The sequence below is a fragment of the Myotis daubentonii genome, chromosome 13, assembly GCF_963259705.1.
Source record: "Myotis daubentonii chromosome 13, mMyoDau2.1, whole genome shotgun sequence".
In the NCBI taxonomy this organism is placed as follows: Eukaryota; Metazoa; Chordata; class Mammalia; order Chiroptera; family Vespertilionidae; genus Myotis; species Myotis daubentonii.
The window spans coordinates 54,554,052-54,577,111 of NC_081852.1; the positions used below are offsets into that span (position 1 = coordinate 54,554,052).

The 23,060-nt window shown below is 43.4% G+C and overlaps 1 protein-coding gene across 4 annotated transcripts in view; it reads right to left on the reverse strand.

Annotated features, from left to right (window-relative positions):
* NRAP (nebulin related anchoring protein) overlaps positions 1 to 23,060 on the reverse strand; it is a 67,268-nt gene that overhangs the window by 37,154 nt on the left and 7,054 nt on the right. Inside the window, exons 5-19 of one of the 4 annotated variants that reach the window (XM_059661456.1) lie at positions 22,884 to 22,988; positions 21,046 to 21,153; positions 20,313 to 20,417; positions 19,433 to 19,540; positions 19,047 to 19,151; positions 17,245 to 17,352; positions 15,435 to 15,551; positions 11,761 to 11,865; positions 10,062 to 10,169; positions 8,945 to 9,049; positions 5,850 to 5,948; positions 4,535 to 4,639; positions 3,291 to 3,398; positions 2,947 to 3,048; positions 219 to 416 (exon numbers count right to left, since the gene is read on the reverse strand). In XM_059661456.1, coding sequence (XP_059517439.1) covers positions 219 to 416; positions 2,947 to 3,048; positions 3,291 to 3,398; positions 4,535 to 4,639; positions 5,850 to 5,948; positions 8,945 to 9,049; positions 10,062 to 10,169; positions 11,761 to 11,865; positions 15,435 to 15,551; positions 17,245 to 17,352; positions 19,047 to 19,151; positions 19,433 to 19,540; positions 20,313 to 20,417; positions 21,046 to 21,153; positions 22,884 to 22,988 — 1,686 coding nt within the window. The remainder of the gene's footprint in view (positions 1 to 218; positions 417 to 2,946; positions 3,049 to 3,290; positions 3,399 to 4,534; positions 4,640 to 5,849; positions 5,949 to 8,944; positions 9,050 to 10,061; positions 10,170 to 11,760; positions 11,866 to 15,434; positions 15,552 to 17,244; positions 17,353 to 19,046; positions 19,152 to 19,432; positions 19,541 to 20,312; positions 20,418 to 21,045; positions 21,154 to 22,883; positions 22,989 to 23,060) is intronic. The other 3 variants (XM_059661457.1, XM_059661458.1, XM_059661459.1) reach the window with 3 other exon arrangements.

The window sequence follows — 23,060 nt, forward strand, 5'->3', positions numbered from 1 at the left end:
TGGCTCTGAGCCCCCTGTCCTGCATCCTCTAGTCTCCACTGTTTCAGCTAAAACTGTATCTCTATCTCCCCATCCACCCTCCTCAGGCCTGGTACATCTCCAGCAGTTCTTCCTGGTCCTTCTAGTTATGTCATTTCATGTGCACAGGTTCACACTCAAAGTGTCACTGTCTCCCACTGCGAGAGATGCACGGGAGACTGTCAATGAGAGGGGCTCACCTCGCTCTGGAGCCCGTAGGCTTTCTTGGCCCACTGCGTCTTCATATCTTCGGGCAGCACGGTGTATTCGTGCAGCTTTTTCCTGTAGTCCAGGTCACTGGCCAGAGCTTGGGCCTTCTTAGCATGCCTGATGTTTACCATGTCCATGGGCAGGTGAAAGTGGGTCTTACTCTCTTCAAAGCCTTTCTTGTATTCAACCTTGAATGTACCAAAACGAGGCCCATTACTCGAAGCCTGTGTTTGCAGGCATGATATGGAAACACAGGAAAGAAGCCCAGATTTTCGTGAGAAGTTGGCACTCTGGGCAATGGCACCCATCTGTCAGGAAAGTGGGACCCATTTCTGGCTCTGTAAGATGACAGTGCCAGGGAGCTGAGATTCCACACTACTTTGTCTCTGGGAGAAATGCCTCCTTCCAATCCTAAATCATTTTATCTGGCTACCCCAGGAGGCAAACACTTTATCCATGGTTTCTGTAGAAGCTTGAAAAGGTAGAATAACAAAGCTTAGGCTCCAGAGCCAGAGAAGCCTGAGTTCAAACCTGATCTGCCCTCTGCCAACTGGAGATCTCTGGAAAGTTACATCATCTCTCCAAGGCAGCGGTTCTCAACCTGTGGGTCGCGACCCCTTTGGCGGTTGCCTTTCACAGGGGTTGCCTAAGACCATCCTGCATATCAGATATTTACATTACGATTCATAACAGTAGCAACATTACAGTTATGAAGTAGCAACGAAAATAATTTTATGGTTGGGTCACAGCATGAGGAACTGTATTTAAAGGGCCAGAAGGTTGAGAACCACTGCTCTAAGGGCTCATTTTCTTCGGGGGACTATTGTGATAAGTCAACAAAATAGTAGGTGATACCTGCTTCATGCAGAGGCTGGCATACAGAAAACGCTTGGTAAATGTTAGCAATGAGGTTGGCAATGACAACAGTGATGATGGTGGTGATGGTGGTGTTGACAATGGTGAAGATTGTGATGATGATAATAGTGATAATGATGGTAATGATGGCCTTAGTGATGATAATATGGTGGTGATGGTGATATTGATAATGGTGATGATGATGTTGGTAATGGGAAGGATGGTGATGATAGTGGTGGTGAGGAGAATAGTGATGATGGTGATGTTGATAATGGTGACGGTGATGTTGGTGATAGGAATGATGATAGTGTTGATGGTAATTATGGTAATGATGATGGTGGTAATGATAGTGTTGGCGATGACAATGATGTCAGTGATAGTTCTGATGGTGATAATGGTGATGTTGATAATAGTGATGATCATGTTGATGATAGGAATGACGACGATGGTGGTGATGATAACGGTGATGGTGGTGGTGATGGTAATGGTGGTGATGATGGTGATGGTGGTGGTGATAATGATGGTGATGGTGATGATGGTGATGTCGGTGGTGATGATACGGTGGTAGGGAAAGGTAGTGATCTACAGTAAAAAGAATATAGTGCCAGTAAGCAAGAGTTCTAGAATCTAGTTCTCTACCCCTCCACCACTATCACTGACTACTATATGACCTTGGGCAAGACAGTCTTTTTGGCCCTAGATGCTCCAACTGCAAATATGAAATACCATTTCGTTCTCTATCTAACCCGAAGCCAGATTCTCAATTTCTCTGTATGTTTCACAACTATGCACTTTAAAGGGCTTATTATATAGGCACATCCAAAATGGTGACTCGGACACCAACCTTCTTACTTTATTCAAGCCATGGCTCCTTAATGATTTACCAGGCAATTAGACCAGTCTGCACCATCAGAGCACTGTCAGCTGGCCTCACAGCTTGGAGCAGGCAGTCATAAAGCAGAAACCTGATACTTACATGTCCTTTTAACTGTTGAGTATTGGCAGGGAAGACTTGATGAGAAGCCACATCTGCCCCTTCTAGCAGAATTTACCTCCCACGGGGTTTCAGTAAGTGACAATTTACCACAGTTCATCTCCAGACATTAACTATAGTTGTTTACAAAGGAGCATCACTCTGATTGGTTGGAGCCTAGATGCCCAGTTGTTTGCTAAATATTTTGAATACTGTGTGCATTTGTAACTACAGGATTCATCCAGGACATCGCCACAGTAATCAGGGTGCTTACTGCTGAACCCTCTCAGTAGAATTACGTTCTGTCAGAGAGGAACCTGTTATGTGGTTCTCATTCCTAGAGCCCCGTGTCTCTCACACAGGATCTTGCCCATAGTAGTTGTTTAGTAAACATTTGTAGAATCAGTAAATGAGGCTGAACACCTTTATACCTTCACTAGGAGATCCTGGTCACTCATAGGGAACACATCACTCATCTATTTTAAAAGAATGCTTTTGCAAACAAAAGAAATGAAACAGCCTGGCGGATGTGGCTCAGTGGTTGAACATCAACCCATGCACCAAGAGAGAGGTCACTGGTTCGATTCCCGGTCAGGGCATATGCTGAGCTTACAGGCTCTATCCCCAGTAGGAGGCATTTAGGAGGCAGCTGATCAGTGATTCTCTCTCATCCTTGATGTTTCTATCTCTCTCTCTCTCTCCCTTCCTCTCTGAAATCAACAAAAATACATTTAAGAACAAAGAAATGGAACAAACTTCTCACACAAGCCAGGAAAGAAGTCGTAGGTGGGAGTCAATAAAAAGGTAACAGTCCCAAGTGAAGGAGGCCCAGGAAAAACTTTAAAGTAACACAACTCTAAGTAAAGGATGGTGGGCAAAAAGGAATTTACCTCGCTGCTCATCTTGGCAACCTGCAGGGAGTGCAGAAGCCTAGAGTCCGTAGTTCCCATGGCTTTGCCTTTGCTTTTTTCATATTCTTCTTTGTATTTAATCTTGAGAGAAAGAAGAAAGTCTATCGTGAGGGAGAAAGAAACTTTCCCATATCAGGGGTTCTGGTTTTAACAAGTGCAAGGGGAATAATTCTGCAAAAACACCTCCCAGTCTTTCGCACCCAGAAGATGAAAGGATTGTGATGTTTGCCACGTTAACAGTCATTATTTTTTTCTGCAGGACCACTGACATTTTATGGAAACCATTTCTTATGCATTTCTGAGTTAATGAGAGAAAAACCTACATTGCTAGCAAGCTCTCCGGAGGCTTTGGCGGCCAGCAGAGACATGGCGTCCAGCTTCATTTCAAATCCTTTCCCCTTGGACTTTTCCCAGCCTTCTTTGTACTTAATCTGACAAACAAAGACACAGGTGAATTAAGAGTCCCTATCCATATTCCTGCCAAAAGTTGAAGAAAAAAACAAACAAATAGCGAAGGTGGCATCTTCATCTGTCTACAGACAAGAATCTTGGTGTTATTATCAAAAGGATCATAGCAATTATTACGACAGTTCATTGATTCCTTAGCTGCAGAGCCATGCAGGGCAACGGTAATGGGTAGGACAAAGAGAAGACCCATGTGTTCATCCTAGGTCTGGTGTTTCCTGATCATGTGACCTTGGGTAAATTACCTTTTTATGCCTTAGTTTGTCATTTGCAAAAAGAATACCCTATTATCTGTCTCAGGATTGATGTGAGAATAAATTGGATGTAGTATATGAAAACAGATCTTAAGCTGGTAAAGTGCAACCTAGATCTAAGGTGTTGATATTGGTGTTGCCATGGTAACAGCGCCTATTGTTTTCTGGCCCTTTCCTATGTGTCTTCTACTCAGCAACTCTAAGTCTTTGCATTGGGCTTGTGAGGCTCAGAGACATTAAAACCTCATGTAGGGACATGGGTTGAAAGTGGCAATGCCAACATCTGACCTGGGTCTATCTGATACCAAAGCCCACGTCACTATGTCTCTATAATAAATACCTCCTGGGGGTATGACAATTAACTCCATTGCTTCTCCCAGTGCCCAGCACAGAATACACATCAACAAATATTAGTTCCTTTTTCTTTTCTTCTTTTGTCCCACAAATCCTATCTAGAATGAGAAGCCTAATCACAGCCCATTTGGGACTCCAGGAAGAATCTGGTAATTAACATCGATCTTTAACTTAAAGTTTCTCCACACAGCAAAGCTCCAGCTTGAAGTCACCCAGATGATGATGATGATGATGATGATGATGATGATGCCATGTGCGTGTTCATACACATATTGCACACATGCTCATATTGTGAGAATAAAACTGCTAAGATCAATTTACCCCCAGTGAACTACCACAGGCCATGAGACAGCAAGATTCAAAATTATAGCATGGTAGGTGCTGTGAACGAACCCATCTCATGAGCCGAATAGTCCCGGCTCATTGGGACTGGTATCATCATGCTCACCTGTGCACATAACCTCCACCACACTCTCCCCATGCTGCCTGCTTACCTCGCTAAAGAGCTCGGCGTTGGATTTGGCCTTCGCCAGTTGAGGTACATCCTGGGGCAATGTGTAATTCAACTTGTTTTTCTCATAGTCAGCACGGTAATTCACCTATTGGGTTTCAAGTAAACCCACAGGGTAAATGCAAGGTGTTTGGATGGGCAGAAGAACACTCTCTTTTCCACTTTCCCTTTAGACTCATAGCTGAGAAGGAGTTTCTGGAAAAGGCACTTGACCAGGAAGCCTACAATTCTGTGAATGTTTTAAATGAACAGACTGAAGATGCCCAGTGGAAAGTAAAACAACTCAGAGGCACTCAGAGTCATGAGCTTGCAAAGGCTTTCCCTGTGGCCACCTCAGCAGCTCTCCTTTGAAGAACTCGTGAGGCGATGGAGCTTAGTTTATTATCTCACTGCCGTGCAGAACATCTTGCGATATGCATGGTGGATACTCAAAGAGTAATTATCAAATGTCTGCCCACATTGAAGAAAAGCAATCTTCAATCTCCAAGAAAGAGCCATCCAGACATTACGTGATTCCCAGTGGAAGAATACAGCATCATCTGAGACACAGTCTTGCCCAAAATTAAACCAGAACCTGATCGAGTCTATAGACCCAACCACTATTTCATAGGACAAGTGGAGGCTGGAGGAACATGTGAAAGCCGCAGTGGGATGCAGTTGGCAAATCTCAGACTGTGGGAAATGGTACAGGATAAACAATCCAGTCTCTTCAACAGACAATTTGCGAGAAAAGAAGACATTTTTTAAAAAACTTAAAAGATGAAAAGTCTTGAAGACATATCAACTAATCACAAAATGTGGACCTTATTTGACTATTCAAACAAACTATAAAAAAGTATAACCTTATGAGACAACTGGAGTGTTGAACACTAATTAACATTAGTGATATTAAGAATTATTAATTTTTGGTTGTGATATATAAAAAATGCATAACTATGTTTTAAATTTTTTTCATCTTTTAGAGACTCATACTAAAATACTTATAGAGTAAATAATATGATACCTGGGATATTTTTCAAAATAACATGGGCGGGGAAGGGAGTGGATGGGCATAACGATAAAGCAAGACTGGCCGTGAGGTGAGGGTGAAGCTGGGTGATGGGCCATGGGGATTCTTTACACTACTCTTTTTACTTGTGAATGTATTTGAATTCGTCAAGAGCGGGGGGGCCATTTCATAGCTGTAATAAGACAAATGTCACCATTCATGAAAGTCACGTCCTTAGGAGCCCGCTATCCAGAGGCCACCCGGCAATCACAAGTCACCCACATCCGGCTGGGCATGTGGGGTCACTTACATGACTCAGTTGCTGGGCGTTGATTTTGGCTTGAACAATCTGAGGGGTGTTGGTCACAGAGCTGTACTTCAACTTGTCGATGCTTTGCCTGTAGTTGGCCTGGGTGCAAAGAGGCACAGGAAGATGTCACTCGCACTTGTCTCTGAGACCTGCTTAGCCCCGTCTGCCTAAGCCCAACCGAGCTGCGATTCTCAAATGACTAGAAAGAGAACTAAAGATTCCAACTGGAGACAACAAACATTCCGAGCCCACCTGAGCCTTTCCAGGCACAGACTCCACGTTGGCCCTTAGTCAGCTGGGCTCTGGCTTTGATCACCCACCCCACTCACAGTCATCATGCCTCTGCTGTTTGTTAAACCTCACCCGAGGATAATTTTCCATCGATTTTTAGAGAGAGTGGAAGGGAGGGGGAGAGGCAGAGAGAGAGAAATATCCATGTGAGAGAGACACATCGATTGACTGCCGCCCCCACATGCCCCAACCAGGGCCAGGAATTGAGCCTGTAACCAAGATACTTCCCCTTGACCAGAATCGAACCTGTGACCTTCAGTCTGCAGGCTGACACTCTATCCACTGAGCCAAACTGGCTAGGGTATGCCTCTGTTTTATTGCCTAAAGCCCAGGACCCCACCCAGCACCCCACACACTGTTATAGCTTCTTCAGGCCTAGATTCAAGAAGAAAAGTTTTTGCACATTCTGAGTTTGGGACATGGGGTATGGAGGGAAAACTAGGAAATATAAACTCATTTCAATGTCAACTATTACTGAGATTAGAGTACAGTGGCTTCCTGATGCATTAATTCAGAGGGAAAAATTATCATCTCATAATGAAGTGTCTAATAGAATTCAGAATTATGCACGATAAAAGGTCACAAAAACTATATTTATAGAATGGCATATTCCTTCCCTATAACTCTGCATTAAGTATGTGGCAGAGCACAGTTGCTTTCCTCTGCAGGACATAACTGACAGTCTCCGTGATTAACCACACCTTCGCCACCTCAGAGATCCGTGGCCATTGCTTCAGTTTTCTCTCTGAAGGGGCTCTTCGCTGAGCATAGTCTCATTGTAATTCTGTTAGTGTTTATAAAACCCATCTGAAGGGAACCCTCTCTAATCAAGGGCTGTGCTTGTTTAATTTCATAGCTATCTGACCACCTTTACAACTACCAGACAGCAAGAGAGGCCACAAATGTTCTTGTAATGGGTCCCCCAAACTTCCTGAACACCAACGCCCCTACATTAGGGTGTAAACTCAAAATCACAGGGAGCCAAGAAAGTAGGAGGAAGGTGGTGACAGAGAGCAGCTGCCACTCAGTCCCACCCAAGCACTGCCATGCAGGAACTAGGGCCACAGTTCCCTGAGTTTTCCAACTTAAAAAAAAAAAAAAAGAATATAAAAATTTGTGCTCACTTACATAAATTTCTATATACTGGTCCAATTTTTTTTTAAACACTCTGTGGCCAAATACATCTTAGCAGCCCGGATTTGGCTCATGGGCTCCATTTTGAACTTACCTCTGCTTATTTCTAATCCAGTCTAATTCCATTCTATTCCCAGATTTCCAAAGGTGAGCTGGCTATATTTCAGGTGCTTGGTTTGAGTCGGCCTTATACAGATGAATGTCATAGCAAGCCATGTTATAATGGGAGTACACGTTGTAGGAATCTACCTTGGTTTGCTTGTGCTATTACCAATGATTTCTGTAAGAGCACACACTTGAATTTTAATGAAATGCTCTTGATCCTCACATTCCCCAGGTAATGTATGCAGCCAAAAAAAAAAAAGAAGTCGTTTTGGCAGTCAAGTTTAACCTTGGGTTTCATTAAGGTGAAGTGAGCAAGTCAACCCAACCAAGTTTCCTCAGAAAAAGAGAAGCAAAGTTTAAGTCCTTTATATTTCTCTACCGCCCATGCCTTGCTTTAGTACATGTTTGAAAGCCCCTTTCATCCATTAAACTGTCATTTGCCAATGATTATCCTCCATTGTCCTGCAAACTGTGTCAGACACTAGAGATACCCACCACAGCCAACACTGCTCCTACTCTGAGCAAAAGACAGAGTGACATAAAGACCTACCTACCAATAGCAAAACCCAAGTCAACTACTGATCCCAAAGGAATGTGCAGGAAAGTAGCACTGACCATTTACTAAATATTTGTTGAAATATTTGTTAAGTTATTGACTGATTTATGATAACCTTTGCTGACAAGTAACTGTGATATCAACTCAATTCTAAACCACCTTAAGTACTTTTTAAGATAGGACATGACTTTTGTCTTTTTTTCTTCGTACTTTTCTGTATTTTCTAAATTTTCTGTAATAAAGATATAGTAAAATTCTTATAAGTAAAAAACAATAAATTTAATTAATTCTGCATATTTTATTTTGTGCCAGCCAAACTATAAATAAAATCACTGATGTAATAATTGAGTTATATATTATTCCACACATATATTTCCCAAGTGCTCCTAAGAAAAAAATTGAGTTACCATTACCACTTTCTCACAACTTACAGCCACTTTATCTTATTTCCTCCAGTCCTTAAACATAGCACACTCCTAAACTTTTTAAAAAAAAAAAAAAAAAAGGTCATCATTGCTAAGAACAATTACTGAATGTGCCCAGCAGTGGACACAGTCCACCAAATTCCAACAGGAGAAATTCAACCTCAGGTTATTTTTAAAACAAAACTAGAGTTGTCCTCACCTTATATTGAAAAGCTAAGAGTTCCCTTAGGCCTTGCCGGGTAGTTCAGTTGGTTAGCACATCATCCTGATATGTCAATGTTGTGGGTTTGATCAGGGCACAAATGTATCTCTCTCTCTCTCTCTCTCTCTCTCTCTCTCTCTCTCTCGCTTTCTCTCCCCCTCCCTCCTTCCCCTCTCTCTCTCTCTCTCAAATAAATAAAATAAAATAAGAAGAGTTTCCAAACATGCATAAATGGACTTCCTAGTGAAAAAGAGTGTCCCTTTCTCAATCCCTTCTTCCATTTCCTATGTATCTTGTTTCTTTCCATCTTGCTGCCTAAGAATCACTCCACAGGAAAGAAGCGACAAGAAAGAGCAGAGAGGACTACTGGAAGAGGACTTACATCTTTCAAAGGAACCAGCTTCATGACTGTTTGATAGGAAGGCGTGAGAGTGGCTGGGTAGTTGTAGTCGACAACATCGTGTTTGTAATCCTCCTTGTAGGCAATCTGAAACACAAAGAAAATAACAAGAAAAGAGAAATTAGCCTCTACTTTTTTTTGTTTACCTTGTTTGAATGTCATAGGAAGTATTTTAAAAGGTAACCAGAGGGGGAAATAAAAAAGTAACCAGAAACAAAATTAATTCAGTTTCATCACCTCCAAGGAAAATTAAGTTACGCTCACACTTCTGCCTTCAATTAATTTGAATTATTCCTCTTAATTAATCCAAAATTCATTAACTTCCATCTGCAGCACATTTATTTTATCTTATTAAATATGGAGCCCCTTGTAATTTTTGTTAATAAGAAGTATTTGCACATGAATATACAATGGAAAAGCTTCTTCTAGAAAATAAATGAAAAGTCAAGAGTCTTCAGAGTGCTTTCAATTTTTCCCCCCTAAAGATCAAATTTGACATTCTCAAGCAGAGGACATCTGACATTTCTATGTTTTAATAATGAAATTGGTAAGATTTACAACTTGGCATTTGCAAACCTATGAACTGAATTGACAAAGCCAAAGATGGATTAATAGATTTCAGGCTTTGATGAAACAGGGACCTGATCTACTTTGAAGACCAGTGCCTTCAATGAACAGAAGGTCTTCAATGAACATCACGATGGAATAAATGAATGAACCAATCAACCAAGCACCCACCCAACCAACAAATTTCATAGCAGGAATTTCAAATAAAAATTATGCTCGTCCATTTCTCTTTATCTCTCAGAAATTGAAAGTTTTTTTCTCACACTGGATCAGTTACAATGGATCTGACTACTCTTCAAACCAGAGAAAGCTGAGATAAATAAATTGAAGCTACTGATCAATGTCAAGGATTTTTACCTAGCCTTGGTTGTATCGGTTCATGTTTAGGAACTCTGATGGGTCAGCCTTTACACAACAGAAAACTGATTTTTCCAAAGGGAGGCTGAAAAGAATTGGCTGAACTCTTTATGCCCCACCTCTTTCCCCTCCAACTGACCCCCAGGACCGCCAGGCCCCTCACACAAGAACTCACGTTGCTTGCCAGACTTCCGACTTTCATCGCATGGAGAGTCCGTCTGTCCATACCAACTCCTTCATAGTGGCCTCTCATGTGGTTCTGGTAGTTTTCTTTGTATTTATTCTACAGGGGACCACAAAACTTTCAACAAAAGCATTCTCTTCCCAACATGTTCAAAATTAACTACTCCTCTTAATGGACTAAATTGAAAATATAAATGATTAAAGACAACCCATTTAAGTAGTCAGTGTTTCACTGAATAACAAGACACAACTTTTAAAAAAATAATCAACTGAAGTTTCAAGCAAGGACAAGAAGTTGGAATGGGGCAAGCACACAGCAGGCAAAAAAAAAAAAACAAAAAAAAAAACACCATAAAATCTGATGGGCACAGCCAGCACAAAACATACCTGACTTTTAAAAAATATTTTCAATTGTGTATATACCAGATCTTTTTCAATGTGCAAACCTACTGTGAGAGCAGGAGCTCTCTACTGGGCAAGCCCTGATTGTGTGTGAAGCCCCATGCTGGGGGATAGTACAATCACTGTAGACTACTGCCTCCATTTCAAAATAGATGAAGAATAAAACTTGAGCTCTGCCAAATTCTATGAACATTTCACCACAGATTGGTCACTACTACAACCAGGTGAAATAATATTGTGCCCCAAATGCAGCTTACCAAATAATGAGAACCAAAATGGGATGATAAGAAGCCATAAATAGGAAAATTTGGGTAGCAGCTAATGAAGCCACATTAACATGACCTGCCCTGGGAGGCCACTGAGTTATTGGGCACTGAGAGTATTTAAACAGAATAATGTTACTATATATCAAGACAGGATTCTACTTATCTCAGTTGATCTCACTCTATGAGGACAGGAATTACCATCATCCCCATTTTCCAATGGGCAAAGTGGCTGGAGAGCTTAAACAATTTGCCCAAAGTTGGCCACTTGGCTAATTGTGAAACCACATCTGTCAGCTCCAAAGCTGGTGCTCTTCCCCACTAACTGATGAAAAATAAATACCTCACTGAGCTTTACAAAGTCCTGAGTGACTTTAAATTCTACGAGGATGCACAACTAAACAGAAGGAAAGTCACATAATCTGGTGTAGATTATGTTCCCCAGGATACATCTCCAGACCTTCTCTGAGAATTCCCAAATTTGCAAATGCCACTCCAGCATATAGCTGCTTATCTGTAATCGGGGGGAAATAACATCTGGCTCCCCAGGTGACTCTGCAGGTCAAACGAGAGCAGGTATTAACACCTTGCTGACCAGTCAGGAGATAACTCGTGTCTGTATTTACATTAAGTGATTTTAAGCTTTCAGAGTTTTAAAATGACTTAATGTACATGCAGACACGACTTATCTCCTGACCGGTCAGCCAGGTGTTAAATTAAGAAGCATAAATTTGCATTGGGAGAGGATGTTGCATGCTCTGCTCACCAGCATTCGCCTCTAGGTACCAGATACTGCCATACAGGAAGGATGCGAGAGGACAGGCAGGCACTGCCCTGAGCACTCAAGGTCAAGTGTGCATCGGGAGGTGTAAAAGAATTTAACACTACATTGACCAGTTCCAGCAATCTTAATCAGACCTGTTAGGTATCTGTGCTTAAAAGGCCATGCTTTTCCAAGACACATAAATACATTCACGCAGACTGTCTCTTAGGAGACCCAGAAATGCTTAGGCATTAAAAACTCACGTCACTGGTGAATTTTGAGATCTTGCTCACGTTCCTGAATTGAGGTGTTTCACAGTAGTTGATACTGTGACCTTTACTACTTTCGTGATCCTTCTTATACTCCACCTTAGAAACCAAAACACCACTTGCACAATAGAACCCGAAGTCACTCTTGAATATGTCACCAGGACTTTACCAGGATATTTTTAGAAAACTTTCAGCCCAAGATTTAAAAATACCAGGACCAGCATACTCTTAAGTTAATAGTACAGATTTTCCTTTCAAGGAATAAATAAGTGACAATCAATTTGGTTCTAAACATTAAAAATATACAATCTCTTTCAAGACTAAATACTATAAGATTTCATACCACTTAAAAACGGCAGAACTGGTTTTAGGACTCAAGGCAGTGGTTACTACTGGGGACGGGTGTCTGCGGGGATAGACAGAGAGGGGGGGGTGTCTGGACTTCGGTTATGTTCTGTTTTTTGATCTGGGCACTAGTTATGCAGATGTGTCCACTAGTGAGAATCCTTCCTGTTACACTTGATATATGCACTTCTTTGTATGCATGCATCAATAAAATATAACCTAAAAAGTTACTTTTCAAAGGCATAAAATAAATACGACCATAGATGCACAGAGTGTCTTCTCATTTTAAATGGGTTGGCTAGCTGAGCTTCCCCTGGGTAGCTGGGTGTCAAATGTGAGGCTGCAGTTATTAAATAGACTCCAGGTCACAGGAGAAAGAGCTGAGGGTGACTGCCACTAATAGAGGCATGGCTGGTTTAACTCACTTGATAAACATAAGGGCAAAAAGAAACCAAAGCTCCCTTGCGACCTCTTACCAAAGGCAATACAGTTTGTTATCCTGTTTTATTAAACACTAGAGCAGTGATGGTGAACCTATGACACACGCGTCAGAGGTGACACGCGAACTCATTTTTTTGGTTGATTTTTCTTTGTTAAATGGCATTTAAATATATAAAATAAATATCAAAAATATAAATCTTTGTTTTACTATGGTTGCAAATATCAAAAAAGTTCTATATGTGACACAGCACCAGAGTTAAGTTAGGGTTTTTCAAAATGCTGACACGCTGAGCTCAAAAGGTTCGCCCTCACTGCACTAGAGGCTCGGTGCATGAAATTCATGCACTCAGGAGGGTTCCTCAGCCTGGCCTGAGCCCTTTCGCAGTCCAGGAGCCCTTGGGGGATATCCGACTGATGGCTTAGGCCTGCTGGCAGTCAGACATCCTTAAGGCTGCTATGGAAGTGGGAGAGGCTCCCGTCACCGCCACTGCGCTCACCAGCTGTGAGCCCAGCTTCTGGTTGAGTGGCGCTCCCCCTAGGGGAGCACATTGACCATCGAGTGCAGCTCCTGTGTTGAGTATCTGCCCCCTGGTGGTCAGTATGCGTCATTGCGGTCGTTCTGCCATTTGGTTGATTTGCATATTAGCCTTTTATTATATAGGATAGGGTGGCAATATGCCTTCTAAGGTATGCAAGATGCTCACAATAGGATCAACACTAATAAAAGAGAAAAATGGTAATTGGCGTACGACGATATCCTTTTCATTGGCTAATCAGGGCTATATGCAAATTAACTGCCAACTAAGATTGGCAGTTAACTGCCAACAAGATGGCGGTTAATTTGCATATGTAGGCACAATGCAGGGAGGTGAAAGGGAAAGCAGGAAGAAGCCCCCTGCCACTGACAGTGATCGGAAAACCAAGGGGGAGCTAAGAGCTGGGGGGCAGGGCAAAGGTGGCCCTGGGGCCGCCTTTGCCCTGCCCCCCAGCCGTGATCAGAGAATCAGGCGCCTTTGCTGCCCTGGCCAGTGATAGCAGGAAGTAGGGGTGGAGCCAGCGATGGGAGCTGGGCACAGTCGAAGCTGGCAGTCCCAGGAGCTAGGGGTCCCTTGCCTGGGCCTAAAGCAGAGCCCACGATCGCGGGGCCGCTGCAGCTGCGGGTCCCCGCTGCCCGAGCCGGACGCCTCAGCCAGAGGCGTTAGGCCTGGGCAGGGGCGGAGCCTGCAACCGCGGGGAGCTGGGGGTCCCCTGCCCAGGCCTGACACCTCTGCCGGAGGCCTCAGGCCTGGTCAAGGGGCCGATCCGGTGATTGGTGATCGGAGGGTGATGAGGGTCAACTCCTCTGGCCGAGGCATCAGGCCTGGGTGGGGGGCGGAGCCAGGGATTGGGGGGATATGATGGTTCCCTTGCCCAGGCCTGAAGCCTGGGTCAGAGGCGTCAGGCTTGGGCGGGGGGTGGAGCAAGCGATCAGAGGGAGATGGGGGTCCCATGCCCAGGCATGATTCCTGGGCCAGAGGCCTCAGGCCTGGGCGGGGGCCAGAGCCAGTGATCGGGGGGAGATGGGGGTCCCCTGTCCAAGCCTGACACCTCTGGCGGAGGCGTCAGGCCTGGGCAAGGGGCCAATCCTGCGATTGGAGGGTGATGGGGGTCAATGCCTGAGGGCTCCCAGTATGTGAGAGGGGGCAGGCTGGGCTGAGGGACACTCCCCCCCCCCACACACACACACCCAGTGCACGAATTTCGTGCACCGGGCCCCTAGTATAAAATTAAAAAGTACAGCTGAATTCTAATTCTGAAACTGTATGTTCTTACATTCATGTACTTGCTTATAAAATATTCACACAGAAAAAGCTCAAAATGGTAACTGTTGTTCCTGGGTGGCAGGACTGTGTTGTCAGCCTTCTAGTTCCAGTTCTGTCCCTGAAAGTCTCTTTGAACCAGAAAGAGACACTTTACTTTTCCAGGCCTATGACAAAGGAAGGACCTGCAGGCTGTAAAGGTCCCACCCAGATCTAATGCCCTGTGACCAGGCGTGGCTCAGTGGTTGAGCATCGACCTATGAACCAGGAGGTCATGCTTCAATTCTCGGTCAGGGTCAGGGCACATGCCCAAGTTGCAGACACCAATTAGTGATTATCTCTCATCATTGATGTTTCTCTTTCTTTCTCTCCCTCTCCCTTCCTCTCTGAGATCAATAAAATATTTTAAAAAGAAATAAAAAAGAGCAAGGTTCAGCAAACATTCACAAAGCATTCTTCCCTTTTATGACCTGTTGCCAACTCAAATGCCTTTAGGGTCCAGATAGGTAAAGCAAATGAGAATCTGGGGCTTGAAAAGGACATGGAGAACTAGAGGGGAGATTTCCTTGGAAGAGTCCTAACAGTTCTAAATAGCTTAATCACTGGGTAGGACCAACAAAGCACACCCTCTGGCAGCCAGTTCAGCCTCTAAGGTAAAGGTGATTCATGTAGTGCCCACAATTTTCTTGGGAATTTGACTACAATGATGAGAGAATGGGAGAAGTTCCAGTTCAAGCCACTTCCTGTCCGTTGATTCCCACTCTATAGGGATGACGCATATTTCTACAGGTTAGCTCACCTGATATTTGGCAACTAGAAATCTATTGCCTGGAAGCTCTGAATAGCTCAGCCCTGTAAGAATTCAGGGAGAAGCTTTTGAGCCATCAGAAATTAAATTTGTTATTTAATGAATTGGTTTTGTTCTGGGCTCGCCTGTGAATTGCTTTCACTGCACGTTCGTTCTTTGGGAACTGGCAGCCCAGGTGTAGTGCCTGTGGCTTTACATGGAATTTGTCCTTTCACTGCCTTTATGGGGGTTAAAGGAAGTGACAGCAAGCAGTAGCGACTGTCCCCCATACGCACCTCGCTCACAAGCTTGTTCACGCTCTGAGCCCGCTTCAGAACCAGGTTGTCCTGGGCCGGGAGGGAGTGGTAATGAGCAGCACCTTTCATCCTGTTGAAGTCCTGCCTGTATTTTATCTGAAAGACACACACAAAGAGGGTCCAGAGGTGCTGTCTTCATGCTCCATGGCAGAACTTACCCTCAAATTATACCACACTTAATGGCAACATTCACTTCACAGAATTTCCTGAAGGACAAATATCATATCATATGTGTTTTTTTCTCTCCATACAATCCACATCCCACTCAGTCCCTTTCATATTAAAATGTTATTGGCTCGGGTCACTTTTATTTGGTGCACTGTCAGTACATCTTTACGCAGCGGTTCTCAACCTGTGGGTCGCGACCCCTTTGGCGGTCGAAGGACCCTTTCACAGGGGTCACCTAAGACCATCCTGCATATCAGATATTTACATTATGATTCATAACAGTAGCAACATTACAGTTATGAAGTAGCAACAAAAATAATTTTATGGTTGGGTCACAACGTGAGGAACTGTATTTAAAGGGCCAGAAGGTTGAGAACCACTGTCTTTATGGAAAGTGGCTCATTTTCACACCCTAGAAATATCTATAAATTTTCTGTCTATGTAACATAATTGTAAACTGAAATAAACAGGATCACGTTTGTAAATAAGGTGAATAAGAAAAAAACAAGAATTTCACTACAAAAAAGTTACTGGCCCTTTTCACACTTTGCACTCTAATTCTGCATAAAAAAAGGTGTAGTCCCAAACCCGGTCTGTCATAGGTTTCAACATCATTTCTCATCTTGTCTGCTGAGAAGGGGCAGAGAGATGAATGTGTCTTTCTATTTCCCCTTGGGGTGCAAGTGTATTGCTCTGGGTAAACAGGTTTAATAACTGAATAGTAACCGAGTAATTGAGAAGGGCAAAGGGTTGTGAACTGAATGCCTGGCTTCCAATTATACACCAAGTTCAAGTTGGTGTCTTAGTTCTACACAGTGTGTGTGTCACTTTACCAAATTTAATTATAGCCTGTCTCTCAAGGACCGGTAGCTGGCCAACCTTCTGCAAATAAAAATCATTTTATCACCTGGGTTACACCCAGTCTGATAATCATATGACTTTTCTAATCAGCTATCAAAAGTGCTTGATTGGGGGTGAGGGCATGAGTCGGGGAGTGATAGGGGGATAAGGGCACATATGTAATGCCATAATCAATAAAGAAATTAAAAGTGAAAAACAAAAGACTGAAAGAAACAAATCTACTAATCTCAAATCAGAAATTCTTGCATTTGTGTGCTCCTGGCCAACTTGTGAGAAAAATGAGTATTCTACATTGTCTTAGGAAGAACCATTTCTTTAAATAAAAAGGAAATTTTGAAAAAAATACATTTTCTTAAAAAAAATACCACACTCCAGGGAATAAGATAAAACAATGAATACAAATAAATAATTCTTAAAAATAAAGTATTTTAAAAAATGCTCGATTTCTAGATGGGTTATTTTGCAAAGAGTGTCCTAGCCCCAGCATACCTGCCTGGGCCAGCATTTGCACTGGCTTCAGCTGACCTAAAGTGAGGCATGCCATTCTGTCCATGTCAATCTCCTTTGAAGCAGATACATGGGACCAAAACAGTCTGAACAAAAGCAGTGGATGCCAGAAATCTGCATAGAAACTGAGGGCTAGCATTCTACTTTGGCTCGGCTCTAACAAATGTATCCGTGTGTAGGTTTCAGCCAGCACCGCCTTCAGTCTCACTTCTCTGCTTCTGTGGACCTGCGGTCGTCCCAATGCGGTACTTACATCACTAGCGAGTGCGTGGGCTTTCTTGGCGTTCTGATAAGCTGGGGTGATCATGGCGGGGAAGCTGCCCTTCCCTCGGTGCTCCTCATAGTCCTCCACGTAACCCTGCTGAGTTGATCAAAACCTTCCATCAGTAAGGTTTCCCTCCCTGCACGGGTGGGAAGTGAGCCGTGATCTTTCCTAGAACCTGTTCCCCCTGAGGCCCGTCCACACCGGACATTCCAGTGATCTCCCCAGGAGTGGTGCCACGTAGGGGTTAAGGCAGCAGACTGTGGAGTCAGCACCACTTCCTGGGGCCCAGTACCCAGTCAGCGCTAAGTAAACGGTGGCCATTCTCATTATCATCATAGTCATTTTCGCCAGATAAATCACGACACTTTCCCAGCCTCCCAGGCCCATGGATAATGGAGAATTCCTTTCTGAATGGATGCCGGGAAAGCCGTCCTGTCTTCCAGTCGTCCTGAATGCTACCTTTCTCAGGCCCACATTTAGAACAAAATCATTTTCGCCAAATACTGTACGGATTTTTTAAAAGTTGTCCTGAGCCTTCTTAACAACATATTTAAAACATGAAATCAATAAAAAAAAAAAAAGTATTTCCACTGAGTTTAAAGCACTCGGAGACCATTTAACTAACTTATTATGGAATTTCATAAAATGGCCTTTTTAATTCAAAACGCAGTATTTTTGCTCAGGCAGACATTTGCAATGGAGTCACTAACTATCTTCACGAGTGTATCCGCACATGGGCAACCTGTTTCTCTGAAGAAGAGAAATAAGTTATTTGTTATCTTTTATAAATTATGTTGAATGAATCATTTATGTTGTAGAGTCTACCTACTGCCATCATTTCACACAACTGCCCAATTAAGAAAAAAATATTAACTAAGCTCAGTGAATGTACTCTTCCAGTACACACAATTGGTCTTCCAATGTTCTTTACTTACAACCATGAAAAAAATAATGTTTTCTTTCTCCCCTGCGACACCCGTCTAGTACCAGAAAACAGACAGGGATGTGCAAATAAAAAGTAGCTTGTAATTGTCACCTCAACCTTTTTACAGTCTATCAAGTATAGTTCATTTAAGAACTAAAACTGGGGAAAAGGTTTGCATTCTCTGGAATGTTGCTTTATCCAGCAACCCAGATAAGAAACTCCACTTAAGAAAATGAGCCCTGCTGCTTGGTGAATTGCTAAATATTTTTCAAGACACGTATTTAGATCCCCTTTGTGCTTATGCAATAGTGAGTTAAAAGTAGCCAGTCCTGTCCTGGCCGGTGTGGCTCAGTTGGTTGGATATCATCCCATGCACCAAAAGGTTGCCAGTTCGATTCCCAGTCAGGGCACATGCCTGGGTTGTAGGCTCAATCCCTGGTAGGGGGCATGCAGGAGGCAGCCGATCACATTGATGTTTCTTTCTCTCTCCCTCTCCCTTCCCCTCTCTCTCAAAATAAATTTAAAAAAAAAATTTTAAGTAGCCAGTTTTAGTCCATGAGACCATTCTTCAGGGAATAGATGAGAATGCTGTATTCTTGTAAAACCACCATCTTGATATAGGTCCTTTATTTTTAAAAAAAGGGGGGGGGCGGAATGCTTGGAATCTGTTTTCCTAAGTGGTTCAAGATGGCCCCCATGAAATTGCTTGCCCGCTACTTTCTGGCTTGGAAAGTCCACCTTTCATCAATAGGGCAAAGATAAGCCACAGCCCAACCTCCGATGAAATGGCCACGGGCTGTGTCACAGGCTACATAACTGACCATCGCAAAGGGCCGTTCTCCCAGAGAGTCCTTTGATCACATACCTGACCACACTGGTCCACATAGTCCCTTGCCAATGTGCCCTCGGCTGCTGTGGCTGAACCAGCCATTCCCTTCATTTCTCTTTGATATTGTTGATGGTACCTCACCTGTTTGAAGAGAAAGGACAAACCGGGTGAATTCTGCCTCCTATGCACAGAGGCCAGAGTGTAAAACTAAATGGCTGTGGAGTGTTCTTTTTATGTTTGGGTCCCGGGAGCGTGCTGGGACATAAAGTGCCAGATTGTAGTGAAATTGATTGACAACCATGAAGAAAAGCTACTTCTTGGGTCCACAGCCCATGCAACAGGAGACAGGAGGTTGGACTTGTCAGGCCCAGGTAACTTCCTGTTTCCTCCCCTAACAGGACACCATTGCTGGGGACACTCACATCACTCGCCAGCTCATTGGCCCTTTTGGCTATCTGATAAGCAGGTGTGATCATAGCAGGAAAACTGCCTTTGCCTCTCTGCTGTTCATAGTCCTCAGTGTAGACCACCTGGAAAATGAAAACAAACTTTGAATCGCATGTCACCATCCTGCTGTCTACCAGGCAATCGGGTGGGAAGCCTTGCTAAGGGCTCCTGGAACACCCTGCAATCCCCTAGTCACAGCTGTTAGGTCACAGCTGTTAGAGCTGGATGGGCCCTGCACATCCTATTTACCTTCTTATTCCCAATACTTGACACAGTGCCTGGCACATGAAACTCAATGTAGAATTCAACACGTGTGTGTGCAGCACCTGGTGTGGGCCAGGTGAAAGGCTAGGCAGAGGAATACGGCTTCCGCCTTTGAGGAGCCGCCAGTCAAGTCTGGGAGACAAGACAGGCTTCTCAACCCAAGGCAAATAGAAGCCACTTGTTCAGCTGAACTTCAACTTGTTTTAAGCTTCCCACTCAGAACAATAGTGAGTTCTTGGCCTTATCCTACGGAGCAACTAGACTATGAAAAGTGGTAGAAATTCTTTAGAAGTTGTGGTCTATAATTTTCAGTGACAAGGAGAGAATATAAAATGAATTCTTTCAGATTCATCAGATACATCTGATTTGTTACTATTCTCAAGTTTTCTCTCTAAACATGAGTTTTCACAAGGTCTACAGTATGTGAGCTGACTTATCTGATCTGACCATACTTGACCTTAGGAAGTTCTCCCTATTCCCCGTGTAGGACTGACATGCCTCCCACATTCCCCCTCCCTCCTTCTCCAAATAAGGAAAGAATGGGGGGTCATAAGTGAGAATCACTGAGTCTCCGCCTTCATCATTTCTTACATCACTTTGAAGCTGTCCCCCAGCCCTGGCCCGTAGCAGCTCAGGAGTATCCGCCACTGTGGTGAACCTGGAGACTCGCTCATCGTGCCCTCTCTTGTATTCCACCTGAGGAGACAGTATAGGGTCAAGGTCATACTCACTGGCCTTTGTGAAAACCTCTCCTTGGAGCTCTCCAGAAGCTACACCTTGGGGCTACTGTGAACACACACCTGGGGTGAGTCTCCACTTCAAAAAGCAATGATGCTAATAGGAAAAGTCTAAGAGGGTACCAGGCACTGCTAAACATTAACAAATGCTAACTCACTTCATCACCCTATTTTGCACAGAAGTAGCTGAGACACAGAGAGGTTAAGTAATTTGCTCACAGCCAGCGAGAGAGCCAGGATTCAAATTCTAAAGTCTTAACTAGCAAGCTGTGCTGTTCTTCAGGAGGGTCTGCTATCTGCTTAAGAAGAACCAGTGTCCTTCATGCTAAAGTGACCTCAAGAACTTATTTGGTCCAGTTTTGGGGTGAGATGCATGGTCTTCTCTCCATGTGATGGATGCGGCCCAATTATGGTACAGAGGATAACTGATAGGGGAGAGACAAGAACACAGTTTTCTCCACATAACACCACACTAATGGTGCCTTCTGTCCAAAAGCACTGTCTCATTGAATTTTATCTGACCCCTGGGGGTACACTAATAACAAACATTAGCATAATTAATAGTGACTAAGCACGAACACACTCACTTGGCTGGCCAGCTGGCTGGCTCTCTTGGCCCTTTGATAAGCAGGCGTGATCATGGCTGGGAAGCTCCCCTTACCCCGCGGCTGCTCATAGTCTTCTGTGTACTCCTGCTGGTCAGAACCAAGGTCAGCATGAGAACCTACTATACAATTTCGGATGAGAGCTAATAAAATAGCAATAGCAAGCACCATCAGAACCAATGCCACTGGATGTGTAAGATACCTGGAAAATAATTCAGCCACCTGGAATGAATCCAAAAATGTTATTCACATTTTGGAAACTATTATTCACAAATGAATCACACCTTCAAATAATATTCCCCAGGTGAAAAAAAAAAAACTTCCCCCTTCCATGTTGACATCATATTATGTGGAACCCGGCACACCTCAATCCGTATTTCTTTGACTCAAAGGCATGTATGATAATAAATCCATTAATATGCAGGAGCCTGGCCTTAACTTGTCCACTAGAGATAGTTCTACAGCAAGCATGCCAAACTCAAAGGCTAACACTGGCCAAATGAACAAGGTTTAAGTTGATGTGGACCGCAATGAACAAAAGCTTCGATTTTCATAGAAATGTAGGTTTATTTTGATAGAGATGTGCTGAATATGAAGGGCTGAAATAAATGAGTCATCGTTAACATAAAATAATAGAACATTTTAATAAAAATTCGTATTTTTTCTTGAACATTAACTTACCAGACACTGAATAACTGCACAAATTAATAAGTGTAACGCAAATAAAACTGTTTTTTTTTTGTTCTCCAAAAGCGAAATATTTCCTGTTGCGCACACCAAACAAGTCAGTACAAAACTAAAGATGTGGCAATTGGCTGCTAAAATATTCACTGCTAGTATTAGTGGAGAGAAATGGTGCACTTGCACGTAAGGTGCATGAGGAAAATGAATGCAACACGATTATAGTAATCAGTCGCTAGCAAATGTGGTAATTTGTTATTAATAATTATGTATAACAGGATATTATAAAAATTAAGCTACAAAATTTTTATTAAAGTGTTTCTTACATACTGTTATATCGGCTGGGCTGCAAGAATATTTGCTGTGGGCCGCATGTGGCCCGCAGGCCTGGAGTGTGACATGCTTATAACAGCATTGGGAGTACAATGTTAGTTACTTTTCCCTCCTTGCTTTTTTAGTATCTCTGATTAGTTTCCCTAATAAGACACAGAAACTTAGCAGTTGTGTTTCTATTGTGTCCTTTCCATTTGCTAAAGGAAAAGTCACTGAAGACTACCCGTATTTCCCGAAGTGATTTCTTCAAAGGGCAGGTAACCCAGATGTTTGGGGAGGACGGGAAGGGAGTCTGTGCAAATTGTTAAGGATTTCCACCATCTGGGCTACCAATGCCTTTTTCACACGAAAACCTGCTAAAGTGAGGACTCTCTGACAGTGCTGGCTGTCAGGAACCTAAGCCGGGCCCTCAGGGCTGTTCCTTCTGGAGGCTCTGGGGAGAACCTGTTTCTGGCCTTTTCCCGCTTCCAGAGGCTGCCAGCATTCTTGGCTTCTGGCTCCGCAGGGCCTTGACCTCTGCTTCTGTTGTCACATCACCTCTTCTCTGACTCCGACCCTCCTGCCTCCCTCCTTATAAGGACCCAATTGATTACCCTGCGGCCACCCTAATAATCCACGATAAATCTTCCATCTCAAAATCCTTAGGTTATTGACGTCCGCAAAGTCCCTTTGGACATGTAACATATGCACAGGTTCCAGTTGTTAGGACGTGGGGATCTTGGGGGAGGGGCCAGTACTCCGTCCACCACACTTTAAAATAAAGGAACATTCAAATGAATGGCTGAAATAATTTCTAAAGCCCTTACCTCACCAAGAGACTTTCGAGCCTCAACCATCCTTACGATTTCAGGGTCTGGCAGAGCTCCTGGGCACCAAGCATTCCCTTCCCCATATCCAGTCCAGTAGGGTCTCTAAAAAGGAAACACACAAATGCATACAAACACCCCCTATGCGCATTTGGCAGGTAGGATTCCCCCTACCAA